Consider the following 23,268-nt stretch of genomic DNA (forward strand, 5'->3'; position numbering starts at 1 on the left):
TTATATTGAAAATTGCAATTATACATTAAAAATTATTTGAAATAAATATATTTTTTAAATAAGGCCTAAGAAGGGAGGACTAGAATGGAATTTCACGTCCAAAACTGGACACTCTTTTGTATGGGCTTTTGGCCCATTTCAACAACAAAATCCTCTCTGGTGAAGAGGAAAGGTAGAACAGAGCATTTACGGACACAGGGTGAGAGAAAAAGCTATGACGACGTTACGCAGATTTTGCTGCAATGATCTGCTTCGATTCACTTCCGTCAATCTCGATCACCTCACGGAAACTGTAACTTTTCTCTGTTTCAATTTCAGCTTCTGATTTGAAAATGGTTTTCCGGTTTCTAAATGCACTCTGAATCTTGTCGATGTTGATGCAATCTTCTTCGGCTTTTCTTTTTTGCAGTTCAACATGTCTTTCTATATGACCTACTTAGCAAGATGGCCTGATTACTTCCATGTTGCAGAGGCCCCTGGGAACCGTATAATGGGTTACAGTGAGTCGCTATTAGTTTGTTTATCCACTAATTCTTTTCTCGTATTATCTTTTAGTTTGGCTGAATGTTTTGTGTTCTTCTTTCTTCTTGCTTGGATTAGTCTCATTGTTTGGAGCTTTATTTCTCAGTTGGATCGTAGGTGTGGGTTGAATTTATTTTTTAATTGACTAGAGACACGCATATTCATGGCTACATTCAATTTGTGTGGGTTTATCGATTTTGTTGAACTTTAGAGCCTATAAATTATAAAATACTTCGAATTTCAGAAAGTCATTAATTCTAGTTAAGTTCTCATGTTTATTCTCAACACTGAACTGCCAATTCACCCTCTGAATAGAACAACGAGCTAGATCTTGTGTAGTAGGAACGAAATTACTAGATAACTGTGAGTTCATTCAAAATATTGCGGTCTTGATGACCTTTATTTCAAGCTGTTTGAAACTATTTGCTTTTTGTATGATTTTCCATTGCAGTCATGGGAAAAGTCGAGGGGCAAGGCGAGTCATGGCACGGTCATGTAACTGCTGTAACTGTTGCTCCAGAATATCGCAGGCAACAATTAGCTAAGAAGCTCATGAACCTGCTCGAGGATATTAGTGACAAAGTGTAAGATGAACTTGATTGTAATTATAGATCTGAGAAACACTATTTTATGCACAACAAGATGTAAGATGTTAGTATAATAAAACCTTGAAAAAAATTATTTCTGGTTCAAGATTTAATGTTCAATTCAGTTTTTCTCTTCATCTTGAGCTTTATCTTTAATGAGGGCTTTTTTTTTCCTTTCTGGCAGTGATAAAGCTTATTTTGTTGATCTCTTTGTGAGGGCATCGAACACCCCTGCGATCAAGATGTATGAAAAGGTAGATTTCCTCTTAGAAATGGTTTAGTGAAGTTGCAAGCTACTGAAACTGTGTTACTTTAGTTTCTTAAGTCTTTCTTAATATTTCAGTTCTATCAAAGTTGTATATATCGACCGATTATAGTCAATCTGATTTAAGGTGGATCGACTGGTTTAAGTCAAGAGAGAACTTAGTTACGGAGAAGACTGTTCACGCTACTGATGTTGGGTTAGAAAAAAAACAGTAAGCTTCCAAACATAATCTCTTTCCTCCCCCTGGACCCAAACGTCGTGTTCAATTGGTCTAGTAGTGTTCGCCGATAAGATTTTAGCCTTTCCAGGACTCAGGAGACAAACACAAATCATCAAAGAAAAACTGCTATTTATGTTACCTCTAGGTCTCTCATAATTGGTGCTCAAAACACACACGAGTAATTTTTCTTCCATTTATTTCCAAAGCTTTTAACTTTTAGGATGGTATCCAAAAAGCTCCAGCTGACCTTATCACAAGTCCTCCCATTATCAAGCTTGAAGACCATTTTTTCTTTCTTCTCTTATAATCATCGACAATGAAAGCCGTAAGGATGGATTATTTGACTTCCAAACCAATAAAAGCTGATTGGAAGTTAGAAATACCGCACTAATGCTTGAGTCACACTTTTGAGTTGTTTGGCAAGGGCTTTCAGTGTCAAAATAAGCACTAGTAAATTCAGAAATATAATATTTACCAATTTATTTGTTCTCGTTCTATCTTCTATATGTATTCATCCAAAACAAAACTGCTATTTCTTTGTCAACTTTCCGCAAGTGGTATCAGGTTTATTCCTGCTTTACAATGCCCTCTTTGTGGAGTTCTTCTGAATCTTATGTAGTTTCGAAGATCCTAATTTGGAAAAAAATTATTTAATAGAAAAGTAGAGAAAAATGCGAGGAACGTCTATGAGTGGTTTAGTGTTATCTATGGCAACCTCACAGAGATTCTAGTTAGAATATGAGTTTTTGGTCATATTTCTTCTTATAAGCTATATATCAAAATAACAGATATTACTTGCGTGAACCTTTCATTTTTATGCTCAGTTGTGTTCTTATAATTTCCCCTGCCGAAATGGTTCTTTTGATCTTCACATGGAGAAAGGCAACACTTACCACGGACATTTTTTTTTTTATTGTTTATTTTTTTCCCCTCAACCAGCTTGACTATGTTATCTATCGGCGTGTGCTGCGTTATTATTCGGGGGAGGAAGATGGATTAGGTGAGTCTACCCGACCCAAGAGAACGAAATAAATGATTTTGGTAATCTCTGAACTAGCATTGTTATGGTTTATATTCAGATATGAGGAAAGCATTATCGCGAGATGTCGATAAGAAGTCTATCATCCCACTTAAAAGGCCAGTGACTCCCGACGAACTAGAGTATGATTAACTCGAGAGAAACGTCGTTCAGTCATTAATGAAGAAAAAATATCAGGTGCGCATGAGTTGAGGATAGCAAGAGTTTAGCTATCGTCTTCTTGAAAACGGGCTGTACGTACATCGTAAGTATGTTTATTCAACTTGTATTATCCTGACAAAAAATGAAGCTAAACCTTTTATACTTCAACTATTTAGTAGCTTCAAACTGTTGTTTCATTTAATTCTGTTTCAATGATCACCTAATGTTGTTGAAACACTCTTCTTTCTGGACCTTTTGAATTTAAGGAGAAGAATTGTTCACAAGATAGAAGAACCTCAATATCCATAGAAGTTGCTGCCCTTGTATGTCTTATTAATGATGCTTAAAAATTTGCAATTTTAGTAATTTGTTAGTAGTTGATGGTCAATTGTTTGATATTTATTGTTATTTATGTCTATATTTAGCTCATTATACACCAAGAATCAAGCTTTTAGCTTATTAAACAATCAACATTTTTTTTGAGGTGTTCCCTTCTTGTAATTATAAGGCTTAAGTTTTTTCTTTCCTCTCGTAAATCTCTTTGTACGTTTGAGTGATTTGTATAACTATCCAAACACACATTTAGCAAATATTATTAGTTTTGGCCTATTATTATCACCAGTGTGTCTGTTAGGGAGTTTTTTCTCCTCTCTACTCGCTTTTGACTTTTGTATTCGGTTGTCAAATCTTGTTCACTTCCATCCAAGCTCGGGTTTGTGTGAATCTTCATCTGTGGGTCCTACCAAATCCTTAATATGATAATTAATACATTATATATTTATATTAATCTATTACATATTTACTATAATGTAAAGTTATTTACACTTATTAATATATACTAATTTACTTCATTAAAAACTTTTGCAGTTTAGAAAATTATTTCACACTAATTATATATAATTTCTTCTATGTCATAAAATGTGATTTACCTCCACGTGGACCCATTCTAGTTCCTTTTTTATTTTTTATTTTTATATTTTTTCATTCTTCTTTCCAATAACTCGCAAGGACACTGTTACATATCAAACCGCCAAAAACAAACATTACAAAAAAATGGCTTCTCTCCGCTTCCCCTTCTCGTTTCCTCAGCCACCAAAGCCCCCACGCCACAGCTTTCCCCACCCATCCTACGCTGTCGCCGCATCCGCGGCTGTCGGCGCTGCGGCGACAATCGGATTTATCGCCGCAACTAGAAATTCGATGAACCTACAAACCCCATTTCTTGAAAGCACGTTGAATTCATCGCCCCTGTTGGCTTCTCTCTCTCTGGCTGACAATTCGGCCGCCCATTCTGTTGTTGACTCGAGGACCGGACTGTTGTTTCCGTCTGTAATTAGAGATTCCCAGCAGCTTCTCGGAATTGGGTTGCGGAAAAAAGCTATTCTGGGACTGAAGAACATCACTGTTTATGCATTTGGTATGTTCTACCACATTTCTACTTTTTAGGAGCTTTATAGTTTGATTGAATGTTGAATCTGGACTGATTGATCTGATGGGTATTTGCGATTCTTGGTTTGGTATCATCTACGGCTTTGGGAGACTGTTTTTAGAAAGATTTTCTGGCTCAAATATGTTCTTAATAGCGGCATTGGATGGCCTAGATGTAGTTTTGTGTTGTTTTTCACTTGAAATCATGAGTTAGAGATTGAAATGTGTGTAATATCTTCAGTAATTCTCAAAACAGATCAAACAAACTGGAGAACTAAGAAAACATAAAGAATCTTTTAAATAAGAAAGGAAAGCAAAAGAAGACGACTGGTACAGGACTTTAATTGATTTTTTTGTTTTGGAAGAATCTGAAGATTGTTTTGAAAACCATTTCTAAAGCAAACCACAAGATTCACCAACAAGGGCATATGGCATAAAGTATGTATCATCGTAATCAATTAATCAAGAGTTCAGAAGCTGAAATTCTCACATGTGAGATCCCATGTCGATTGAAGAGGGGAACGAGTGCCAGCGAGGACGCTGGACCCCGAAGAGGGTGGATTGTAAGATCCCACATCGGTTGGGAGGAGAACAAAACATTCTTTATAAGGGTGTGAAAACTTCTCTTTAGCAGAGTGTTTTAAAAACCTTGAGAGAAAGCTCAGAAAGAAAAGTCCAAATAGGACAATATTTGCTAGTGGTAGGCTTGGACCGTTTCAAATGGTATTAGAGCCAGACACCAGGGAATGTGCTAGCGAGGATGCAAGGCCCTGAGGGGGTGGATTGTGAGATCCCAATCGATGGGAGAGAGGAACGAGTGCCAACAAGAACGTTAGGCCCCAAAGGGGGTGGATTGTGAGATCCCAATCGATGGGAGAGAGGAACGAGTGCCAACAAGAACGTTAGGCCCCAAAGGGGGTGGATTGTGAGATCCTAATCGATGGGAGAGAGGAATGAAGCATTGTTTATAAGCGTGTAGAAACCTCTCCCTAGTAGACACATTTTTAAAACCTTGAGGGGAAGCCTAAGAGGGAAAGTCCAAAGAAAACAATATCTGCTAGCGGTGACTTTGGGCTATTACAACACGATCTTAAAATGTTTGGAAAAACAATGGAAATGAACTTCAATTGAGCATAAGATGATGAAAAGGTGGTCGAGATTTGTCGATTCATGAGTTACAATCTTTCTTAAGAGAGACTTTCCTGATCTACCAATATGTATGATGTTTTGAAATACATTATGGCATGGTTAGTATGCTTTTCTGCTTATGTGATATTGAAATGAGTCACGACTGTGTGTAGGTGTTTATGCTGACAGTGATGACCTAAAGGAATCACTGAGTGAGAAGTATGGGAAACTCACTGTATCTGAACTACAAGAAAAGGACTTTGACAAAGATGTCATGGAAGGCGATATAGGAATGACTGTTAGACTTCAAATAGACTACGAGAAACTGAGAGTCGGGTTCGTTCGAAATGCATTTGAAGAGTCGATTGGAACCCGACTCCAAAAGTTCGGGGGTTCAAACAGGAAAGCATTGCTTCGAAAGTGAGTCAGTTATTGCCTTAGAAACGAATGATTGATTTTTACTGTCTCGACTACGTCGTGGAATTGGGAACACCATCTCTTTATTGCTTGTTTCTTTGCAGATTCACTTCCCAATTCAAAGATGAATATGAAGTATCTCGAGGATCTGTGATCGATCTCTCAAAAGAACGAGGGCACGTCCTCCGAACGATCGGTGAGATTTAGATCCTTATTTAGAATGATGGAGAAATAGTGATGATGTGAATAATATGAAATGCATTTGTTTTTGTTGTGTTTTGAAGTTGATGGGAAGGAAGTGGGAAGCATTCAGAGCCAAATACTGTGTAGAGCCATTTTAGATCTCTATATTGGTGAAGAGCCGTTTGATAGACAAGCCAAAGAAGATATCAGACGAGCTTTATTTTCTACTCTTCAGAAGGAATTGAAAAAGAAAGGCAATGTCAGGACAAAATAAAAGGGACACAAAATACAGAAATTTGTGCTTCCTTTTGTTTTAAACTGGATTTTTTTTTTTTTTTAAACCTTAATTTTCAATTTAGTTTTTATACAACTATCGGTTTCGGTCTCTAAAACTTCAAAATATTTGTTTTGATTACATTGAACTTTTTGGTTTGTTTCGTCGTTTCAAAATCCATGAATTTAATAAAAAGTAGCCGTATCAGGTCCTATCTTTATATTTTATGATATAGCTTTGAATAAATGTATTAGAATGCTAATACGTGAAGAAATGTAATTCACAAGTGAATAAAAGATGATAAAATTATATAACAAAAACTAGGATGCTTAGTTTTTAGTAAACATTTGGAAGGTTAAAATCTGTGTTTAAACCTAAAATTTTAAAATAAAAGGCATAACTAAAGCCTAGAAGTACTTGGCCATTACTTTATAGGAGTAGAAGCTGCAACTTCAAATTAAAAATAAAATGATAGTTTTAAAATAAAGTTACATTTATTGATATTTATTATTTGAGTTGTTTCTAGCATCAAACAATTAGATGACCCATCAGATTACCCAGAAAAAAGTAGACAAGAAGTTGTCACTTTTCCTGCAAGAAATGAAAATTTCAAATCAAATCTGCAAACTCCATCCCTTCCTTATTCCATGTGCTTTGCCCAATAATTTCCTTACTTGATTACAGCATCAAACTGCATTATTGTTTACACTATACTGACACTGACGATGAGAGAATTAGAATCATAGTGGAAAAGCTTTACTGACCTTTTCAACAATCTTCCTCCCTCTTCAGATGTTCATCTTCCTTTCCTGTAAACTCAGAATGAACAAATAAAATTCCTAGCAAAGAATGAATACACTGTTTTTTTTTCCAAGTATAATATCATATTCACATGTCTAGCAGTAAACAATATATAAACCAAAAAATAGGCCCTACTAATAATGTGCAATCACTTACAATATACATAATCTAACCAAGTCACTAGAGGGTTAAACTTCAAGTTTTGTGATTTTTTTCCCACAAAAATCCATGCCCATTTGTCGATATGCTCCTCGACATGCTTCTGGTGAATCGTGCCATCAAAATATCTTGGTGGTTGCAAACTTTTCGAGCCTATGATCCTCGTAATGCCTCTCACTTCATCGAATTGATTCTTTATGTGCTTTGGCAAGTTTGGAAAGCATATCATGGTTTGAGTTCCACGAATCATCTCTCAAGAAAACCAAACCTCTTTGGGTGCTTCCATGTTTGGTTCATCTTCCACTGGTCTTGCTTATAGATATAATGATATTGAGCAGCCACCACTTCTAGGGTTGGAATCATCCATCAAAATATCTGATGGGGAGGAGCTGGAATTAATTCAACTTGATGTTAGTGCTTCTATAGCTGCTGGAACAAAAAAAGGGTCTAGTATTTAAGTTCTGATAGATGACTGGGGCATGTGTTCAAGATTGAAGGCACATTTCTACCACACACCGGAGACGATTTCTTGCCAGCTCCAGTAGATGAGCTTTCATCCTGTTTCGGTTGGACGGGAGCAACTGAGGGACTGGTTTTACTGGTTGTGTTTCTTAATTTTCCACTGCTAGATGGAGAGTGACCGCCAGTTGGAAGGTGTTGCATCTGTGTAAAACCTGGCTTGAAATCTCCCCCAAAGGATATCTGAGTCTGGCCGTGAGGAGTATTATTTCCTTTCTGTTGAGTGGAACTCTTATGGACTGCAGAGGAGGAAGCAAGATGGAGAGATGTCATAGGGACAACGGTACCGACCATTCTACCCGAGTTCTTCTGTGCAGAAGACTGGATAGAATTGTCGCATTGTATCAAAGGTTGTGAGAAACCAGGAGGGGCACTGCAAGGAAACTTGGTCGTAGCCGATGAGGGCAAGCTATTATTAGACGGTCCTTTACTTCGAGGCACCACGGTTGCCTGTTGCTGTTGCAATATGTGCTGCTGTTGGTTACCTGAAGAACTACCAGCAGGTCGGTTCATCGTGGAGGGGGAGGGCCAGTTTACAGGGACAGAAGATGTCATGAAGTTTAAAGTCCTTGAAGAATTACCGAAAACAAGGGTCTGGCCTGAAGTTGCAGACGGCTTTGCAGAAGAATTTCCAGTGTTCCTGTCACTGGTACCGGACACAACAACTCCGTTCCTCCCTTCTGAAATTTGGTGATTCTTCTGCTTTGTAGCTTGGGGAGCAGGTGCTCCCTGAAACCCTGTACGTTGCATATCAGGAAGATTCTGAAAGACAGTTGGTGTGAAGTTGAGGTTTGATGGGGTACCATTTCCATTATATGAAGCAAAGGACATTGTGAGTCCCTGAGATGGAACTAAGGCAACTGTGCTCTTCAAATTTTGTGGATGGGACTGTTTCTTCTCGCCATTATTTCCACCATTGCCATTATTAAATGTTCCAGATGGCATCAAGGTGAAATCCAGTGCTGGAACAGGCAAAATGAAGTTTTGTCCATAAGAACTTTTCTGAACTGAAGCTGGCCGCATGTCGGAAAGGGATGTACTGTCCTCTCCACTGGTCTCATTCTCATGCTTGCGAGATTGCTTAGGCAGTGGCAAATGCTGTTCTGTCGACTGCTGCTTTACTTGCATACCATTTGATGGTGGTACGTTGTTCCCGGGTACGTGCACACTCCATTGCTGCTGCTGAGTTTGAGGTTGTTTATGGGAGCCACTTGGTTGGTGATGAGATTGAGTTTGTGCTGGTTGAATTTGGGATGGATGGAACAGCTGAGATGGATAGAAAGATCCATTGAAAAGAGGCAAGGGTTGTGCACTGCTTGTTCTATATGTAGCACTCGTTCCCGCAGGAGTAGAGAAGGTGAATGGGTAGCTATTGTTCTGAAGTTTTCCCAAGTATGGAGCTTCAATTGAAACCACATTCGGAGTGTAGCTCATGTTACTAGATACAGCAGGAAATGCTGGAAAGCTCACAAGTGTTCCAGCTTCTGGGTTAGTGAACAGTGGTGTCGATTGGTTAGAAGATTTGGTGGACCCAGATTGATTTGCGGTGGCTGCTGTCGGTGCTTGATGCTGACTGATAGGGAATATGAATCCAGAACCAGGCTGCAGTAGAAAGAAAAAAAAAATTCTGTTATAAGCCGACCAATTAACTGGAAGTAAATAGATTACAGAAATTCAATGCAGAAAAATAGTCAAGAAGATCGTACCATCGAGTTACCAAACGACGCTCCCTGTCCCTGCTGAAATACAAGCTGCTTGCTTTTAGCCATATCAGCCAAGTAGGCAGCCTCGGGAACTTTTTCATTTACCACATTACCAGGAAAGTCACCTTCAGCTTGCTCCTTCTGTCGAGCAGAGTTAAGGTTCATATCCAAATGATTTCCGCCCAATGGGTTACTCAAAATCATGCCTTCTATTGAGGACATGTTTTTTAGTTTGGCCTCTGCAAGAGATGCAGAAGCATCCCCTGCTGGGTGGAAATAGTTCGTCTTTGTAAATTGCTGGTGTAAATAAATGTTTCGAGCAATATCATAGTGGGTCAAGCATCTCTTCGGTCGAGGGTGCGAGAGTATAAATTTCGGATGCTGCAAGATTTTGGACATACAATAGCAAATTCATTGACAAATCCACAGATGAACTTGACAGATTTAGAAAAATCCTGAAAGGTACCTGTAGTTTGGTGGATGATTTGTCAACAATATCCACGGGTAGAACTGTCCGGAAGGGTGGCATGTACCTGAAATATAAGGGGGGGGAAAACGACCACGTCTCATTTTGGTGTGAATAGGAAAACTCTTTCAACAAAATACATATAAATTAGCCATTGGCTTAGGCAAATAGTTTCTAAAGAAATGATTTCTAACCCGACAGGAGGAATTTCGGTAGTTGGCCAGCCACCCAGAACTACGGGCAAGCGCACTGAAGCGGAAGAGTCTGGGGAAAGTACAATTATCACAACAGTTGAGAAGACAGTTCGGCATATAATCGAGTTTTAATCAACATAATGAAAGTTCTTCAAGATGAAATGATGGGTACCATTATTTTCAACTGTGCCGGCGGCTCCCTTAGGTTGCTGCTTTTGACTCTGTTCTTGCATTGCGATGCTATTTCTATCTAATTGCGGTTTCTCCAAATCCAGTTTAAAGAATTCAAACTTTGTCCCACTTGTCACTATGCTATCTTCATTTTCAGCCTTATTTGAAGTCTCTTTCCCCTACACGAGATTTATGGGGGGAAAATATCCATCAATCAAAAGTTCTAAAAAACAAAATCAGGCATATTGCTAAAATTGCAAAAATCTTATTCACCATTTGAATTCCCAGACTCAAAGGCTTAGCATCTAATACCATATCAGCCAACCCATCCCTTTCTGGAGATGCTGGAGGAGCCTGTGTTCAACAAAGGCACTTATCAGAATCTTCATACTTAAAAAATCAGAGGAAATCAAAATTGAAATTGAAAACTGCAGACTCTAACCATCAAGTCAAATTTGAACTTATCTTCTTTCTGTGTCTCAGCCTCTGGAATCCTAAGAACGCACACAAAATTGATATTGAAATTAATTGTTTCAGGAACAATGGATGGAAATGAAGATCTTATATCGCTTACGAATTAGTAGGGGGCGAATCTTCAGGATCAACATCCCTTTTGACGCATGAAGTTACATCTTCTTGTACCAACACAGTTTTCTTGCTCTCCTTATTTTCATCTCCACTAGTGCAAACTTCCTTTTCTGGTTTCATTTCCTCAGTTTTGCGTTCATGGGAACCAAGATTCATACTAAAATCGGATGCTCCTCCCAACTTTGAGGGGTAGATTTCAATCTCTGCAGGTTTCTCAGATTCGGCTTTAGCTGCACTATCCAACGATTCGGTCTTCTCTACAGCTACAATGGCAAATAGAGTGAAAATGGACGTTATCAGTACAGGATAATCGGGATAGTGTGTTAAGGTTCCAATTGGAAATATTTACTTTAGCTCAAGGATTCAGAATACCCACCAACATTAAGTAACAAATCTGAAATAGCATCATTCTTCTGAAGCGAAACAGATTTTTGGAAGGCAGTTTGTGCAGAGTTCGCCGCTGTAGATGTAACTGGAGGCTTGGTACCGTCACGAAGAACACTGGAATCCTCTGTTTCTTGGTTCGATGATAGTTTCATATTAACCTCTTGCTTTTTGGAGCACTGTGGTTGTTTTTTTAGTCCGAAAAGAACCTCAGCGATCTCAATCTCAATATCACCCTCCATGGCAGACGGAGAAGAACCCTTAGACGTCTTCATTGATCGAGTCTTCGGTCCAGAGGATTTCTAAAAATTCATGGAAAAATAAACTCACTCCAACATTCCAAAAAATATATGCATCGAACAATGATTAAAAGGGGGAAACCCCCCGACGAACTAACCATCTTCTTCTTAGACGAAACAACGGAAGTCGAGGGCGAAACAACCTCAGCAGACGACCTCGCTGGCGAATCGGATTGGTTCCGATGGCTGTGGTCGTCTGCAATGTCTTCTCCGGCTCCACCAACACCACTATTTCCTGAAACCGTGCAATCATGTGATCTTTTGACAGAAGCTGTACAAAAAGAATTAAAAACAAACTTTACCATCATGAAACGGAGCATGATTCCATAAAATACAAAAAAATAAGGAGCCAATCGTTCTATTTCCTTTTTCTTTCTTTGCTTTACACTATACCTGAGCGAGCCTTTCTCGGAACCGGAACGCCAATCATCGCGTCATCGACAACCTTCCATTGTTGCTTCGCAACTCTTGGCGGAAGAGAGTTCCTCTTCTGGTTCTGATTCGAAGCCGAAGCAGCTGTAGTAGAAGAGAGAATAAGAGAAACTCCTCCACCGTCTTCAACCTCATCGCTGTCTCCATCAGCAACAATATCTTCAGCACTAGTATCTCCTCCTTCCTCCTCCACCTCTTCTTCTCTATTTCCTCCTCCTCTCCTCCGCTTGCTCCGACTCGCAAACTCTCGATCCCGGCCTCTCTTCCCTCCTCTCTCCCTTAACCGCACCGTTTCTTGCAACTCCACCTGACCTTCCTCTGCAACAAACAACAACCGTTAATAAAGAATCATACAACAAAAAGAGAGTTAAGCCAAAGTCAGAGAACGACGAAAGCGAAGTTCGAACCAGGTAAATCTCTGAAGGCCGTAGCTCTACTACGTCGCCGTGAGGATCCATTTGCGGCCACTATACTCGACGAACTCCTCGCTTCTCTGCTTTTCTCCATGATCATGCGTCTCAATCATGAAAACAAACTCTCTCACCAAAATGAATCGCGATTCCTCTTCACCTCCGGAAGTCAAATCAAATCCACCCTCACCGGAAAACAACCATAAACTCCGGCGAACTCCCGATGATGAAATGAACAGCAAAATCCCCCCCTCTCTCTCTCCTTCTCTCTAGCTTCTTGTTGTTTATTTTGTGTGCTTTTATGTGCTTTTAATCTAATCACTTTCTTTTACTTTTTTTATTTTATTTTATTTATTCTATTATTTTATATATATATATATATATATATATATTATATTATTATTTTATTATTATTTATTTTTTAGGGAATTTGACGCTTTCACGCAAAATCTGCTTTTGAAGGGGAGGGATGGACGGATGAGATTTCAGGAAAGGGGCTGCCTAACCGAGTAAAATCATTGGAATGGAAATGAATCGGACGGCTGTGATTGGCTGACGCCAGCAAGGCAAAGGCAAAGAGGGTCGTTTTTCGATGGAATATTGCCACTTCGCACACATAAGCCACGTGTAACCTTATTTTATTTTAATAAATTTTTTAGTTATCCGAATCGAAATATATATATTTTTTTTGGTTTCACTTATGCTCAACTCGCCACGCGCCTTCAAACGCGTGAGGTCTAATTTCTCAATTTCTCCTCCTCTTTGGTCTTTCCCAATTCGGTCCAAGGACGGTTCCACAATTGCTGACGTGGATCTCAGTTGATGACACCACCCATTTCCCATTTTTCTCTTTAAATATTTATTATTTATTCAGCCATTTAAAATACTTTTACTTATTATTGTTAATAATTTGTGTTTTATTTTTTTATAAATATAAAAATTATAATAAATTTAATTAATATTTCATTCAACAATGGTGTCTTGACTGTTTTTATTAGATTAAACAGGTTAGGAATAATAAAATATAAAATTAAAAGCTTAATATTATTTTTAGATTTATTATCTTTTTAAAAAAATCGAATTTCCGCGAAAATGATATGTAAAACTATTTTCACGTTCGTGGCGTGAAAATCAACGGTCCAACAAATATCTCCACATCGGAAACAGGCGTAGCCGGTAGCTGGTTGCCAGTACGATGAAATTCCGAAACTTTCCACAAGCAACTGAGAAGCAATAAAGTAGGCCTAGCTGACCGATTCAGCCGGTCAGTTCCAGTCTCAAAATCCCCACACGGGTCCACTCGACAAGTATTAATTACATGAACGCAGAACCACCGGTTAACTACTAAACCAACGGACCAGGTCGCTCATATCAACTGTAAGCAGTTCCAAACCGTAAGATTAGAATCCTACGTGGCAATATCTTAAATATTTGTTTTCTAAAAAGAAATTAAATCAAAAGGTCTCTGAACTGGCAGCCACAATCATCTGCCTCCTCATGTGAATCAAATTTACAATCGTGGGCCCCGGTTGGTCGCCTACCTAGCCCTCTACCTCTGCCCTCACGCGCCTTAAAAAAGCTGACGTGGAAGCGTGACGATAAAAATAGTAAGCTGCGGGTGGTATCATTTTAGGAACATGGACCTTCGTTGACTTTTGGAAGTCAATCTCCATCTGACGGCTGAGATTAGAAGTGACGTGCCGTGAAATTCTAAAAGATTGCCACGTGGAAAAATAATTTGGAAATTTTTTGGCTATATGTTTACTCCCATTAATTTTTGACACATAAGCATTTTAAAAAAAAATGTGTATTATTTCTATAGATGCAAAATAATACATTTTTCAATATTATTTAAATAATGGTTGTCATGTCTACTATAATTAAAAATATTTATGAATGCAAAATTATTAAAAATACTATATTCTCTCAGTACAATAAAAATAATTATTATAGAAATATTTATTTAAGAACGCGAGACAAATAATTCTATTTAAATAGAATTTTAGTAGGTGTATACAAATGTAAATATTATATATATCAAAATTATTTATTATTATTATTTTACTCAAACTACTCCTTTATTGATACTTTTAACTCCACATTTAATTCTTATTATTTTGTCTTATATCCCCCATTATATTTCTTCTAGAACAATCCATTAGATTTCCATTTGTTTATTTAATTATTTACCATTTATTTTAAAAATTAATTTTTGTTTTTCTCTATTTTATTTTCAAAAAATAATTAATAATTTGTTACAGATTTCGAACGGTAAAAAAATGATTACATAAAATAATATATAAAATAATTAAATAATAATATTAAAAGAGTTGTTGGCTGCGTATGCGTGAGAAAACAAATGCATAGCTACAAAATAATAATAATAAAATAAAAGTATAAAAATTAATTTTTAGAATATTAAAGTATCAATAATTTAATAAAATATATATAAAAAAGAGAGATTAGCTTTGACAATTTGTTTACTCTTAAAATAATATTATTTCTTTTCCTTTGTCCTTTGGGCAAATAAAAAAATATGACTAAATATATTATTTTATTAATAATATTTTAAAAAATCATTATTTTATTCATTAATCAATTAATATTAAAAGTACAAACATTATCTTTCTCTTCCCATGTTTTCTCTCACTAAAAATAATATTTTTCAATTAAAAAAAACAACATCCCATTAAGCTTTTTTTATATTTTTTTTATTTTAATATCAATAAACTAGACACTAGGCAAAAGAATCCATCCCCTCTCCCACCACTTGCTCATTTTTCAATTTATACTTTTATCTATTTAATTATCTTAATAAAATTAAATTAATATTTTATTAAATCATCCTTAATTATTTTTAATAAACCAATTTATGCGCATCTTGATGAGATTTAATATTTAAATATTAAATTTCAACTCATCTAAACGTGATTATTTACTAATTCCATTGCTTTTTTTTTTGTCATTTAAATAATGTAATCATTTCAATTATTTTATTTTGACCTAAGTTTGGTTTGACATTATTTTAATACATATATAGGACCGGAAGGGAGTTTAAATATTTATATATATTAGTGGATGGAGACAAATTCACCATTATCATATAATATTTATGAAAAAAATATTAAAACAATATTAATCCGACCATAGTATTAAATTTATCATAAAGTTCAAATTTTGTGTTATTTGAATGAAATTTCCATACTAAACTTCATAATAGATTTTGAATAGATCAATACAATATTTAAACGAAATGATTTATGTATTGCACGTGTTACAAACTAATTTTTTTAAGTGTATTTATACGTATATATACTATATTCACAGAACCTAAACCACAATATATTAAATTAATAAAAAAAATTAAAAGCATGAATACTTTATTAATCATATAATAATTAATGGTTTAAATCTTAACATGTCAATCTTTAAAATAGTTTATAAATTCCAAGGACAATTGTTTTTTAAAGAATAAATTATTTATTGATCAATTTATTATTAATATTTTGGTATGCAATGACTTGGGAAATGGGCTCTATTATATATTTTATTTCTATTATTTTAAATTATATTTCTCAAAATATTAATATTCAAATAAAAATTATTATCTAATGGCATAAAATAGTGGGAGGGGCAAGTAGCCATAAACAATTTCATTTAATATATAAATATATATATATATATTCAAATGGTGATCTTTAGCCTCTTTTAATTATATTATTGTTATATTTAAAGACCATATATTATATTTAATTGATTATTTAATAATTAACGAAGGAATTCGGTTACCATTAGATATATAATTCGTGACATTAATTTTTTTATTACAATAATGGCCCATGATTGTTTTATACTTATATATATTCATATTATAAGTATATTAAAATTGTTGTTGACTAACAAATGTTTGATATTTTAATTAAAGTTCTTAATTAAAAACTATTTTTTATTTATAAAATTATAATTTAACTCCTAAAATAATTTAAATAAATAAATAAATAAATATAGATAGATTAAAAAATAGGTTTAATTAGAAATGAAGCAAGCTTTTTTGTCATCAAATAAATAATATTTCATCATTTAATTTAATTAATGGAAGCTTCCTAGAAATCCCCATCTAATTTAAAAAATCACCTTTTCAAATTTTGTATTTATTTTTATTATTGATATTATTATTATTTACTTAATTACAATATAATTATTTTTTATTATTATTTTAGGCTTAGTTTGGTAATGGAATAATTTAACCTTATTTTAAATAATAAAAAATGATTAAAGAAGTGGAGGATATTTTGGGAAAGATAATTAAAATTTTCAAATTTGCATTATTTATATTCCCTCTAAAGTAGAAAAAATCCATGCAATATCTTCTTAATCATTCTATTTTCAACTTTACTTTTATTTTAATACATATTTTAAATAAGGAATTATTGTCAAAAAGTTGTCAATTTTATATATATTTATTTTAAATCTTTCATTTATTTATTTTAAGAAATTAGATGTGAATTTTTATAAATATATAAATTAATTAGATTCCAAGTTTAAAATTTACTATTATAAACATTAAATTGATATAAAGAATTGAAAATCATTAGGTTTTTAATTTAATTTAGTTATGTTCTTCCATTCAGAATTTTGAATTACTGATATAATTTTTGTGTTGACCTTCAAAAATAATTGTAATTTTTATTTTTTAATTAAATAACATAAATGCAAGTAATGAATACCTTATCCACTAATAATATAGGAGTTATTATGATTATTTAGTTTAATTAATTTGAATTTTTAGGTAAGAATAACCTTTTAATTATTTATTAGACAACATTAATATTTGAATTAGCTTATTAATCACTAATTTGTATAAATTTTATTTTATTTTTAGTAATATTTTAAAAAAATAATTAAGAAGATAAAATAAATGAGCAAAAAAGTCTCTCATGTACGATTGTAGGAGGATGATTGATTAAACTTAATTCATTAATTAATTTAGAATTAAAAAATTGACTTGCCCAATCAAAATCGATTGGTTGACTAAAAAACTTAAATCTAAATATTATCTATTTTAAAACTAAATCGGGTTATGTCCACTAATCAATATTAGAGTCCCTTTAATAACCATAATTTTGACTTATTTTTTCTCTCAAATTTCTTATATATATATATATATATATTAAAAAATATTTGAAACTTATTTATTTATATATATATATATATATATAATTTAAAAAATAAAATTTTTAAATCAGGCCCACGTCTGTATTGGCCCAACATTGTATCCAAGCTCGGCCCATCATGGTCTAATTCAATCCTAACAATTAGGCAATAAACGAATAAGATTGAAAATAATTATTAACATATTAATTTGTTTTAACAAATATTATTTATAATTTTTATATTTTTCTATTTTTGGGTAATTTTACATATTTATGGATAATTTTACCTATTTATAAATTTAATGATTTTGTCTCATAAATTTATGATTTACCCCCTTGTTTTAAACGTTGACTATCAAATGGTTTGACGTGACATGACAGCTAATGGTTGAAATACATTATCAATAAGTAATTTTACATTCTAAGTCCACCACTAGTACATATTGTTCACTTCCGTCTATTACGTATCGTAGCCGTCAGCCTCACAATTGTGAGATCCCACATTGGTTCGTTATAATAATATGGAAATTTCTCTCTAGACGACGAGTTTAAAAATTGTGAAGTTAATGGCGATATGTAACTAGTCGAAATAAATAATATCTCCTAGCGATGAACTTTGGCTGTTATAGTATAGTAACCGAGTTTTTGGATCCTCCAACCCTAGACGAGCATTTGAAATGAAAAAATAAATAATTTGATGGTTCTAAATTATTGAAAGGGTGGTTGAGAAATTAAGTGGGTGGGGGAAGAAGAAAGAGAATTAAAAATATTGACTTTGACCCTAATAAAATGGAGTGAATTAGGTTAGTGGGCCTATTGGGCTTTGAGAATATTTATGAGCCCAACAAAATGATTTCATAATAATTCACGGTCGTTTACACCAACTCAAACTCCAAGAATAATCTCACACAATTATTATTATTATTATTATTTTATTTTCATTATTCAGTTTCCACACTCTTATAAGAAAGGTTTAGTTCCCTCTTCTAATTCACCTTCTTTGTGGACACAGTGTCCTTGTTTACACACCGCTCAGTGTCTGACTTTAATACTATTCGTAACAGTCCAAGTCCATCGTTAGCTTGGACTCGTTATGTATGGTTGTTAAATTGCAGTTTTACATTGGACCTTTCGGGTGAAAAAATGGGGTAATAATAGGATAAAAGTTGGGTTAGGTATGGTGTGTTTAGGGTATGGTCCTAGCTAGATGCCCTTGTCTATATTGGGCAAATAAAAACAGTCAATAGTTTTCAATGTTCAATGTGCATTATAATAATAATAATAATATAATAAAAGACATCCACATTCATTTGGGTGTATTATATTATATGGTTCTTAAAAGCTACAGCATCTCAACAAATATGAGCACTACAAAAAAATTAAATTAAATTAAAAAATAAAATAGTTTTTTTTAATATTTTAAAAAAAAATTCAAAATACAATTATTCACATGCCAAAAAAATATTAAATCTAAGATCTGAATATCCTAACAAAAACTCTCATATGGGTTTTTCTTTTAAAGCAATAAACTTAAATATCTAACCATTTTTTATTTTTGGAAAGTTAATTAATTATTATAATATTTTGGTGGTTAAATTCATTTATTATGGAGACATTGTGATACAAATTACCAAAAATGTTTTGATTTTTTTTAAAATATAGAAAATGTTGGTTATAAAAAATAAAAAATTAATTTTATGTCTAATAAGTCATATTTTTAAAATTCATAAATCTGTTAAATATATGTTAGATATAAAATTTAATGTTAATGAATATTATAATTTAATTTCAACTCCATAAAAATGAATTATTCATTGATATGATAAAATTAAAATAATATTTTTTTAATATAATAATATGGATATAAATATTTGAATTTTAATAAAAGAAATTGTCAATTTACTATTTAAAAATTAATAAGAAGATTCTTGAGTCATTAATTGATTGTAGTGGGATGGTATTTTGGTCCTTTTTACAGTTGAAATCTTAAATTTAAGGCGGGTTTTAAAACCATCGTTTATCTTTTTAAATAAATACAATCGGTCATTGACATTAATGCCCTCTTTATTTTTTATTTTTAATTTTGCACATTTATTATTATTTTCCAAATTCATTTATTTGGAATGGGTTCTTTTCATTTTTTTAATTTTTTTTTATTTAATTAACTTTATTTTTCTCTTAAATTACATTTAAAAACAAAACGATATATCGTTTTTTGAGGCAAGCTCGACCTTGAACGGATTCACTTTTGGGCTCTGGATAAGTGGGAGTTGCTCGTGCAGCACCTGTGTTATAGAAGATATCATTTAAGTCAAATAAGGAGCAAGGTTCGTCATGTTGCGGGTAGTTAGGAGTAATGATATCATAGGAACAAACTCATTATTTTACACTACAACATACAAATAACTACTCGTGGTAAGTGAACAAATAACCTCATTATGTTGCAAGCTTTTACTAAGATAGGTCAACATGTCAAGAACTGGACCACACTCGAAATAACAATTGAAACCAACAAGAGAATAGATCTACCGTTTAAAAAAAAATTACCCCACCGTAAAATTATGTAAAATCATAATTCAAAATTTAAGTTGGGTGATTAAAATGTTTTAAAAATTACAAGCTATGTCACGCCATTCAGTCCTCGAATTGGCTGTTTGGTTGTTTTCGTCTTGTTTCGATTCCATTTCCATTATTCAGTTAAAAAGAAAAATATAAATAGTGAGTTAAAAAAAAATAAAAAATATATATATATATATATATTAAAAATGAGCCAAGAAGCGCGAGCCGAGCCGGCTAAAAAGCCGAGATTCGCGCACTGTGAACTCAAGCAAAACACACGCCGAACAGCACGTTTTAAGCCAGTGCCTAGTGCCTTCGATTATTATATAAAATTAAATAATTAAAAAAAATATATAAAACCTTTTGAAATGTATATATATAAATAGGTAATAAAAGGAAGAATATCCCGTCCCTCTCTCACTTACAACTACTTTTAGGGCTTTTTTTTTCCCTCGATCTGTTACTCAAAAAACTCACAGACCTTCTTCCTTCCGCCATTAATGGCTTCCACCTACAAATCCTGAACCTCAATCCACCATTCCTCTCAATTATTCCATTTTCTATCTCTAATTCTCCCTCACTCCCATTCATTTCTTCTCTTTTGCTTCCCCTAATTCCCTTTCCGATTATGGAGTTGAGTAAGGTCACCTTGGAGATCTTCACCAAGCTCGAGCAGAAATGGCTTTCCCATCACTGCGACGCTGCTAAGAAGACTCGAATTCTCAGCATTGACGGCGGTGGAACCACCGCAACTGTCGTCGCTGCGTCGATCATTCACCTTGAAGACCAGATCCGCTTCAGGACTGGCGATCCTCATGCTCGCATTGCTGATTTCTTCGACCTAATTGCCGGTACTGGCATTGGAGGCATTCTTGCCTCGATGCTTGTGGCGGATGATGGCTCTGGCCGTCCTCTGTTTTCTGCTAGGGATGCTGTAAGTGCGATTTCTGCTAGGAATTCGGAGATGTTTAAAGTGAAATTCGGAAGCGGATTTTGCCGACGGCGGAGATTTTCTGGTAGGTCTTTGGATAGAGTGTTGAAGGAGTTTTTTAGAGGTGAGAACGGTAAGGATTTGTCTCTGAAGGATACATGTAAGCCTCTTTTAGTTCCCTGTTTCGATCTCAGAAGTTCGGCGCCTTTCGTGTTCTCTCGCGCCGACGCTTCTGAATCGCCGAGTTTCAACTTCGAGCTCTGGAAAGTCTGCCGTGCTACGGCGGCGACGCCGAGTTCTTTCAAACCGTTTCATCTCTCTTCCGTCGACGGAAAGACCTTATGCACTGCCGTCGACGGCGGCTTAGTAATGAACAATCCAACCGCCGCCGCCGTCACGCACGTTCTCCATAACAAACGCGATTTTCCGTCCGTCAATGGTGTGGAGGATTTACTTGTTCTGTCGTTAGGCAACGGATCGGCAAGCGGCGGCAACGGCAAGGTCCGCCACAACGGCGAGTGCTCAACCTCCGCCGTCGAAGGCATTGTGCTCGACGGCGTCTCCGACACCGTCGATCAAATGCTTGGGAATGCTTTTTGCTGGAATCGAACGGACTATGTGAGAATTCAGGTATAATGGAAATTCTCTGATTTTCTACTTTCTCCGACACTCGAAGATTTTGTTTGTTTAGTTCCCTGAGAAAATCCTAGAAAGTAGACCCCAAACTAACTAACGGCGTTAACCTTTTCATTTAAATTACCAATTTATTCTTTATATTTCATATCCTTTTAAATTCTTCAATCTTTCATGCAAACTAAAATGAATGAAATTTGTAATTTTATTATATTTTTGTTCCTTTTTTTTATAACACCGTTAAAACTAACGTGCAGGCAAACGGCTTAGTGGACGAAGAAGCGGAGGTATTAACGGAGAGAGGAGTGGAAACGTTGCCATATGGCGGGAAGCGGTTACTAACAGAGAGTAACGGGCAGAGAATTGAGAGCTTCGTGCAACGGCTGGTGGCTTCAGGGCGGAGCAGCCTGCCGCCGAGCCCGTGCAAAAATCTAGCGGCCGTCAGCCCACTATCCGGCCGTTAGGATCGAGTATTATATAAATATAAATATTTTTTTTCTTTTTTTAGGAAGGAAAAAAATTTATTGTTATTAATGTTATTATTTTTATTTATTTCATCTTTTAATTTTAACATGTAACCCATCTCAGGTTCACATTTTAACCTCTCTTCAGTTAATTGGAAGTTACTGTCTTAAACTGTTAACATTTATTTAATTAAAAATATATATTTTACAAAAAAAATATAAATAAAAAAAAGGCAATAGAAAAGATCAATGGAGAAAATGTCGGTGGGCTCGAAGTAGGATACGATGGGGATGGAGCTCCCACTTCCCTTTCTCTCTCTACAAATCTCTATTTTATATAATATTTTTAATTAACATTTTCATACTATCAAAATTAAATTCTATTTTAGCATATAGATTTTGATTTATTTTATTAAGATTTTAATTTAATTTAATTTCACAAATTAATTTAATTTCATTGGCCCTACTACTAATAAATGTGATTAAATTCAACATAAAATTTACAAGTGATTAGTTTAATAATGTTTTAGCACCCAATGCTAGAAATTAAACTATAAAAGCTTAACATAAATAATTCATCCATTTTCCATATAAATATTCCCTTGTATATAGAATTATTCATATTATTTGACATTCGAGCAAATTTATAATCAAATATTTATTTTTGGAAAAAGACAAGAATTCGAATATAGATTTAATAGATGACTTTGTCTTTACTCACATACTTCAAATATAATTTCATAAGATGACATCCAAACATAAAATTGTTTCGAGCCAAACATATTTAATTTCAGAGTTTTTCCGATTGAGTTATTGAAAATAAATGAATTGATTTTTTTTTATATATTTATCATCACAAAATATTAATCATTTTATTATCCGAATTAGAATTACCTCAACAAGTCATTAAACTGACTACTTTATTTTAAAAAAACAATTACATTTCCAAAATATTCATCCATGCATGTTTTAATCTTCGTAAAACATTATGTCTGGTCTAATAAAAAAATAATTTGAGTTTTGTAATTAATATTTATTTAAAAAAATATTTCCTATTAAAATAAAACCAGCTATACGAAAATAATAATAATTTGAGAAAAGCTATGACCATTCACACGTGTGTCCTCTTTCATAGTCATACACACGTGCTTTCTCGCTCATGTCATTAATTTTTTAATGTGTATATATATATATATTA

The 23,268-nt window shown here is 34.2% G+C and overlaps 4 protein-coding genes across 5 annotated transcripts; 3 read left to right on the forward strand and 1 right to left on the reverse strand.

Annotated features, from left to right (window-relative positions):
* Positions 1-151: 151 nt before the first annotated feature.
* Positions 152-3,080, forward strand: LOC111488846 (N-terminal acetyltransferase B complex catalytic subunit NAA20). The gene is made up of 6 exons (XM_023136791.1): positions 152-292; positions 410-500; positions 974-1,106; positions 1,294-1,363; positions 2,534-2,594; positions 2,674-3,080. Exons 1-6 carry the CDS (start codon positions 215-217, stop codon positions 2,763-2,765), a joined length of 525 nt encoding a protein of 174 aa, XP_022992559.1. The 5' UTR covers positions 152-214; the 3' UTR covers positions 2,766-3,080.
* A 674-nt stretch (positions 3,081-3,754) lies between these two features.
* LOC111488834 (fatty-acid-binding protein 1-like) lies at positions 3,755-6,352 on the forward strand. The gene is made up of 4 exons (XM_023136771.1): positions 3,755-4,191; positions 5,504-5,750; positions 5,852-5,943; positions 6,032-6,352. Exons 1-4 carry the CDS (start codon positions 3,828-3,830, stop codon positions 6,202-6,204), a joined length of 876 nt encoding a protein of 291 aa, XP_022992539.1. The 5' UTR covers positions 3,755-3,827; the 3' UTR covers positions 6,205-6,352.
* A 688-nt stretch (positions 6,353-7,040) lies between these two features.
* Positions 7,041-12,636, reverse strand: LOC111488811 (protein TIME FOR COFFEE-like). 2 transcript variants are annotated; one of them, XM_023136723.1, is made up of 12 exons: positions 12,328-12,636; positions 11,882-12,238; positions 11,587-11,723; positions 11,182-11,491; positions 10,792-11,068; positions 10,660-10,711; positions 10,491-10,571; positions 10,219-10,396; positions 10,047-10,116; positions 9,853-9,919; positions 9,390-9,767; positions 7,041-9,285 (listed from the first exon to the last, which is right to left on the reverse strand). In XM_023136723.1, exons 1-12 carry the CDS (start codon positions 12,431-12,433, stop codon positions 7,612-7,614), a joined length of 3,687 nt encoding a protein of 1,228 aa, XP_022992491.1. In that variant the 5' UTR covers positions 12,434-12,636; the 3' UTR covers positions 7,041-7,611. The 2 variants fall into 2 exon arrangements, with proteins under 2 accessions (XP_022992491.1, XP_022992490.1); XM_023136722.1 differs by having other exon boundaries at positions 11,587-11,759.
* Positions 12,637-20,448: 7,812 nt separating this feature from the next.
* LOC111488828 (probable inactive patatin-like protein 9) lies at positions 20,449-22,228 on the forward strand. Its single transcript, XM_023136764.1, has 2 exons — positions 20,449-21,603; positions 21,864-22,228. Exons 1-2 carry the CDS (start codon positions 20,671-20,673, stop codon positions 22,068-22,070), a joined length of 1,140 nt encoding a protein of 379 aa, XP_022992532.1. The 5' UTR covers positions 20,449-20,670; the 3' UTR covers positions 22,071-22,228.
* The last annotated feature ends 1,040 nt before the right edge of the window (positions 22,229-23,268 follow it).

This window comes from Cucurbita maxima, unplaced genomic scaffold (assembly GCF_002738345.1).
Source record: "Cucurbita maxima cultivar Rimu unplaced genomic scaffold, Cmax_1.0 Cma_Scf00013, whole genome shotgun sequence".
NCBI classification, from domain to species: Eukaryota; Viridiplantae; Streptophyta; class Magnoliopsida; order Cucurbitales; family Cucurbitaceae; genus Cucurbita; species Cucurbita maxima.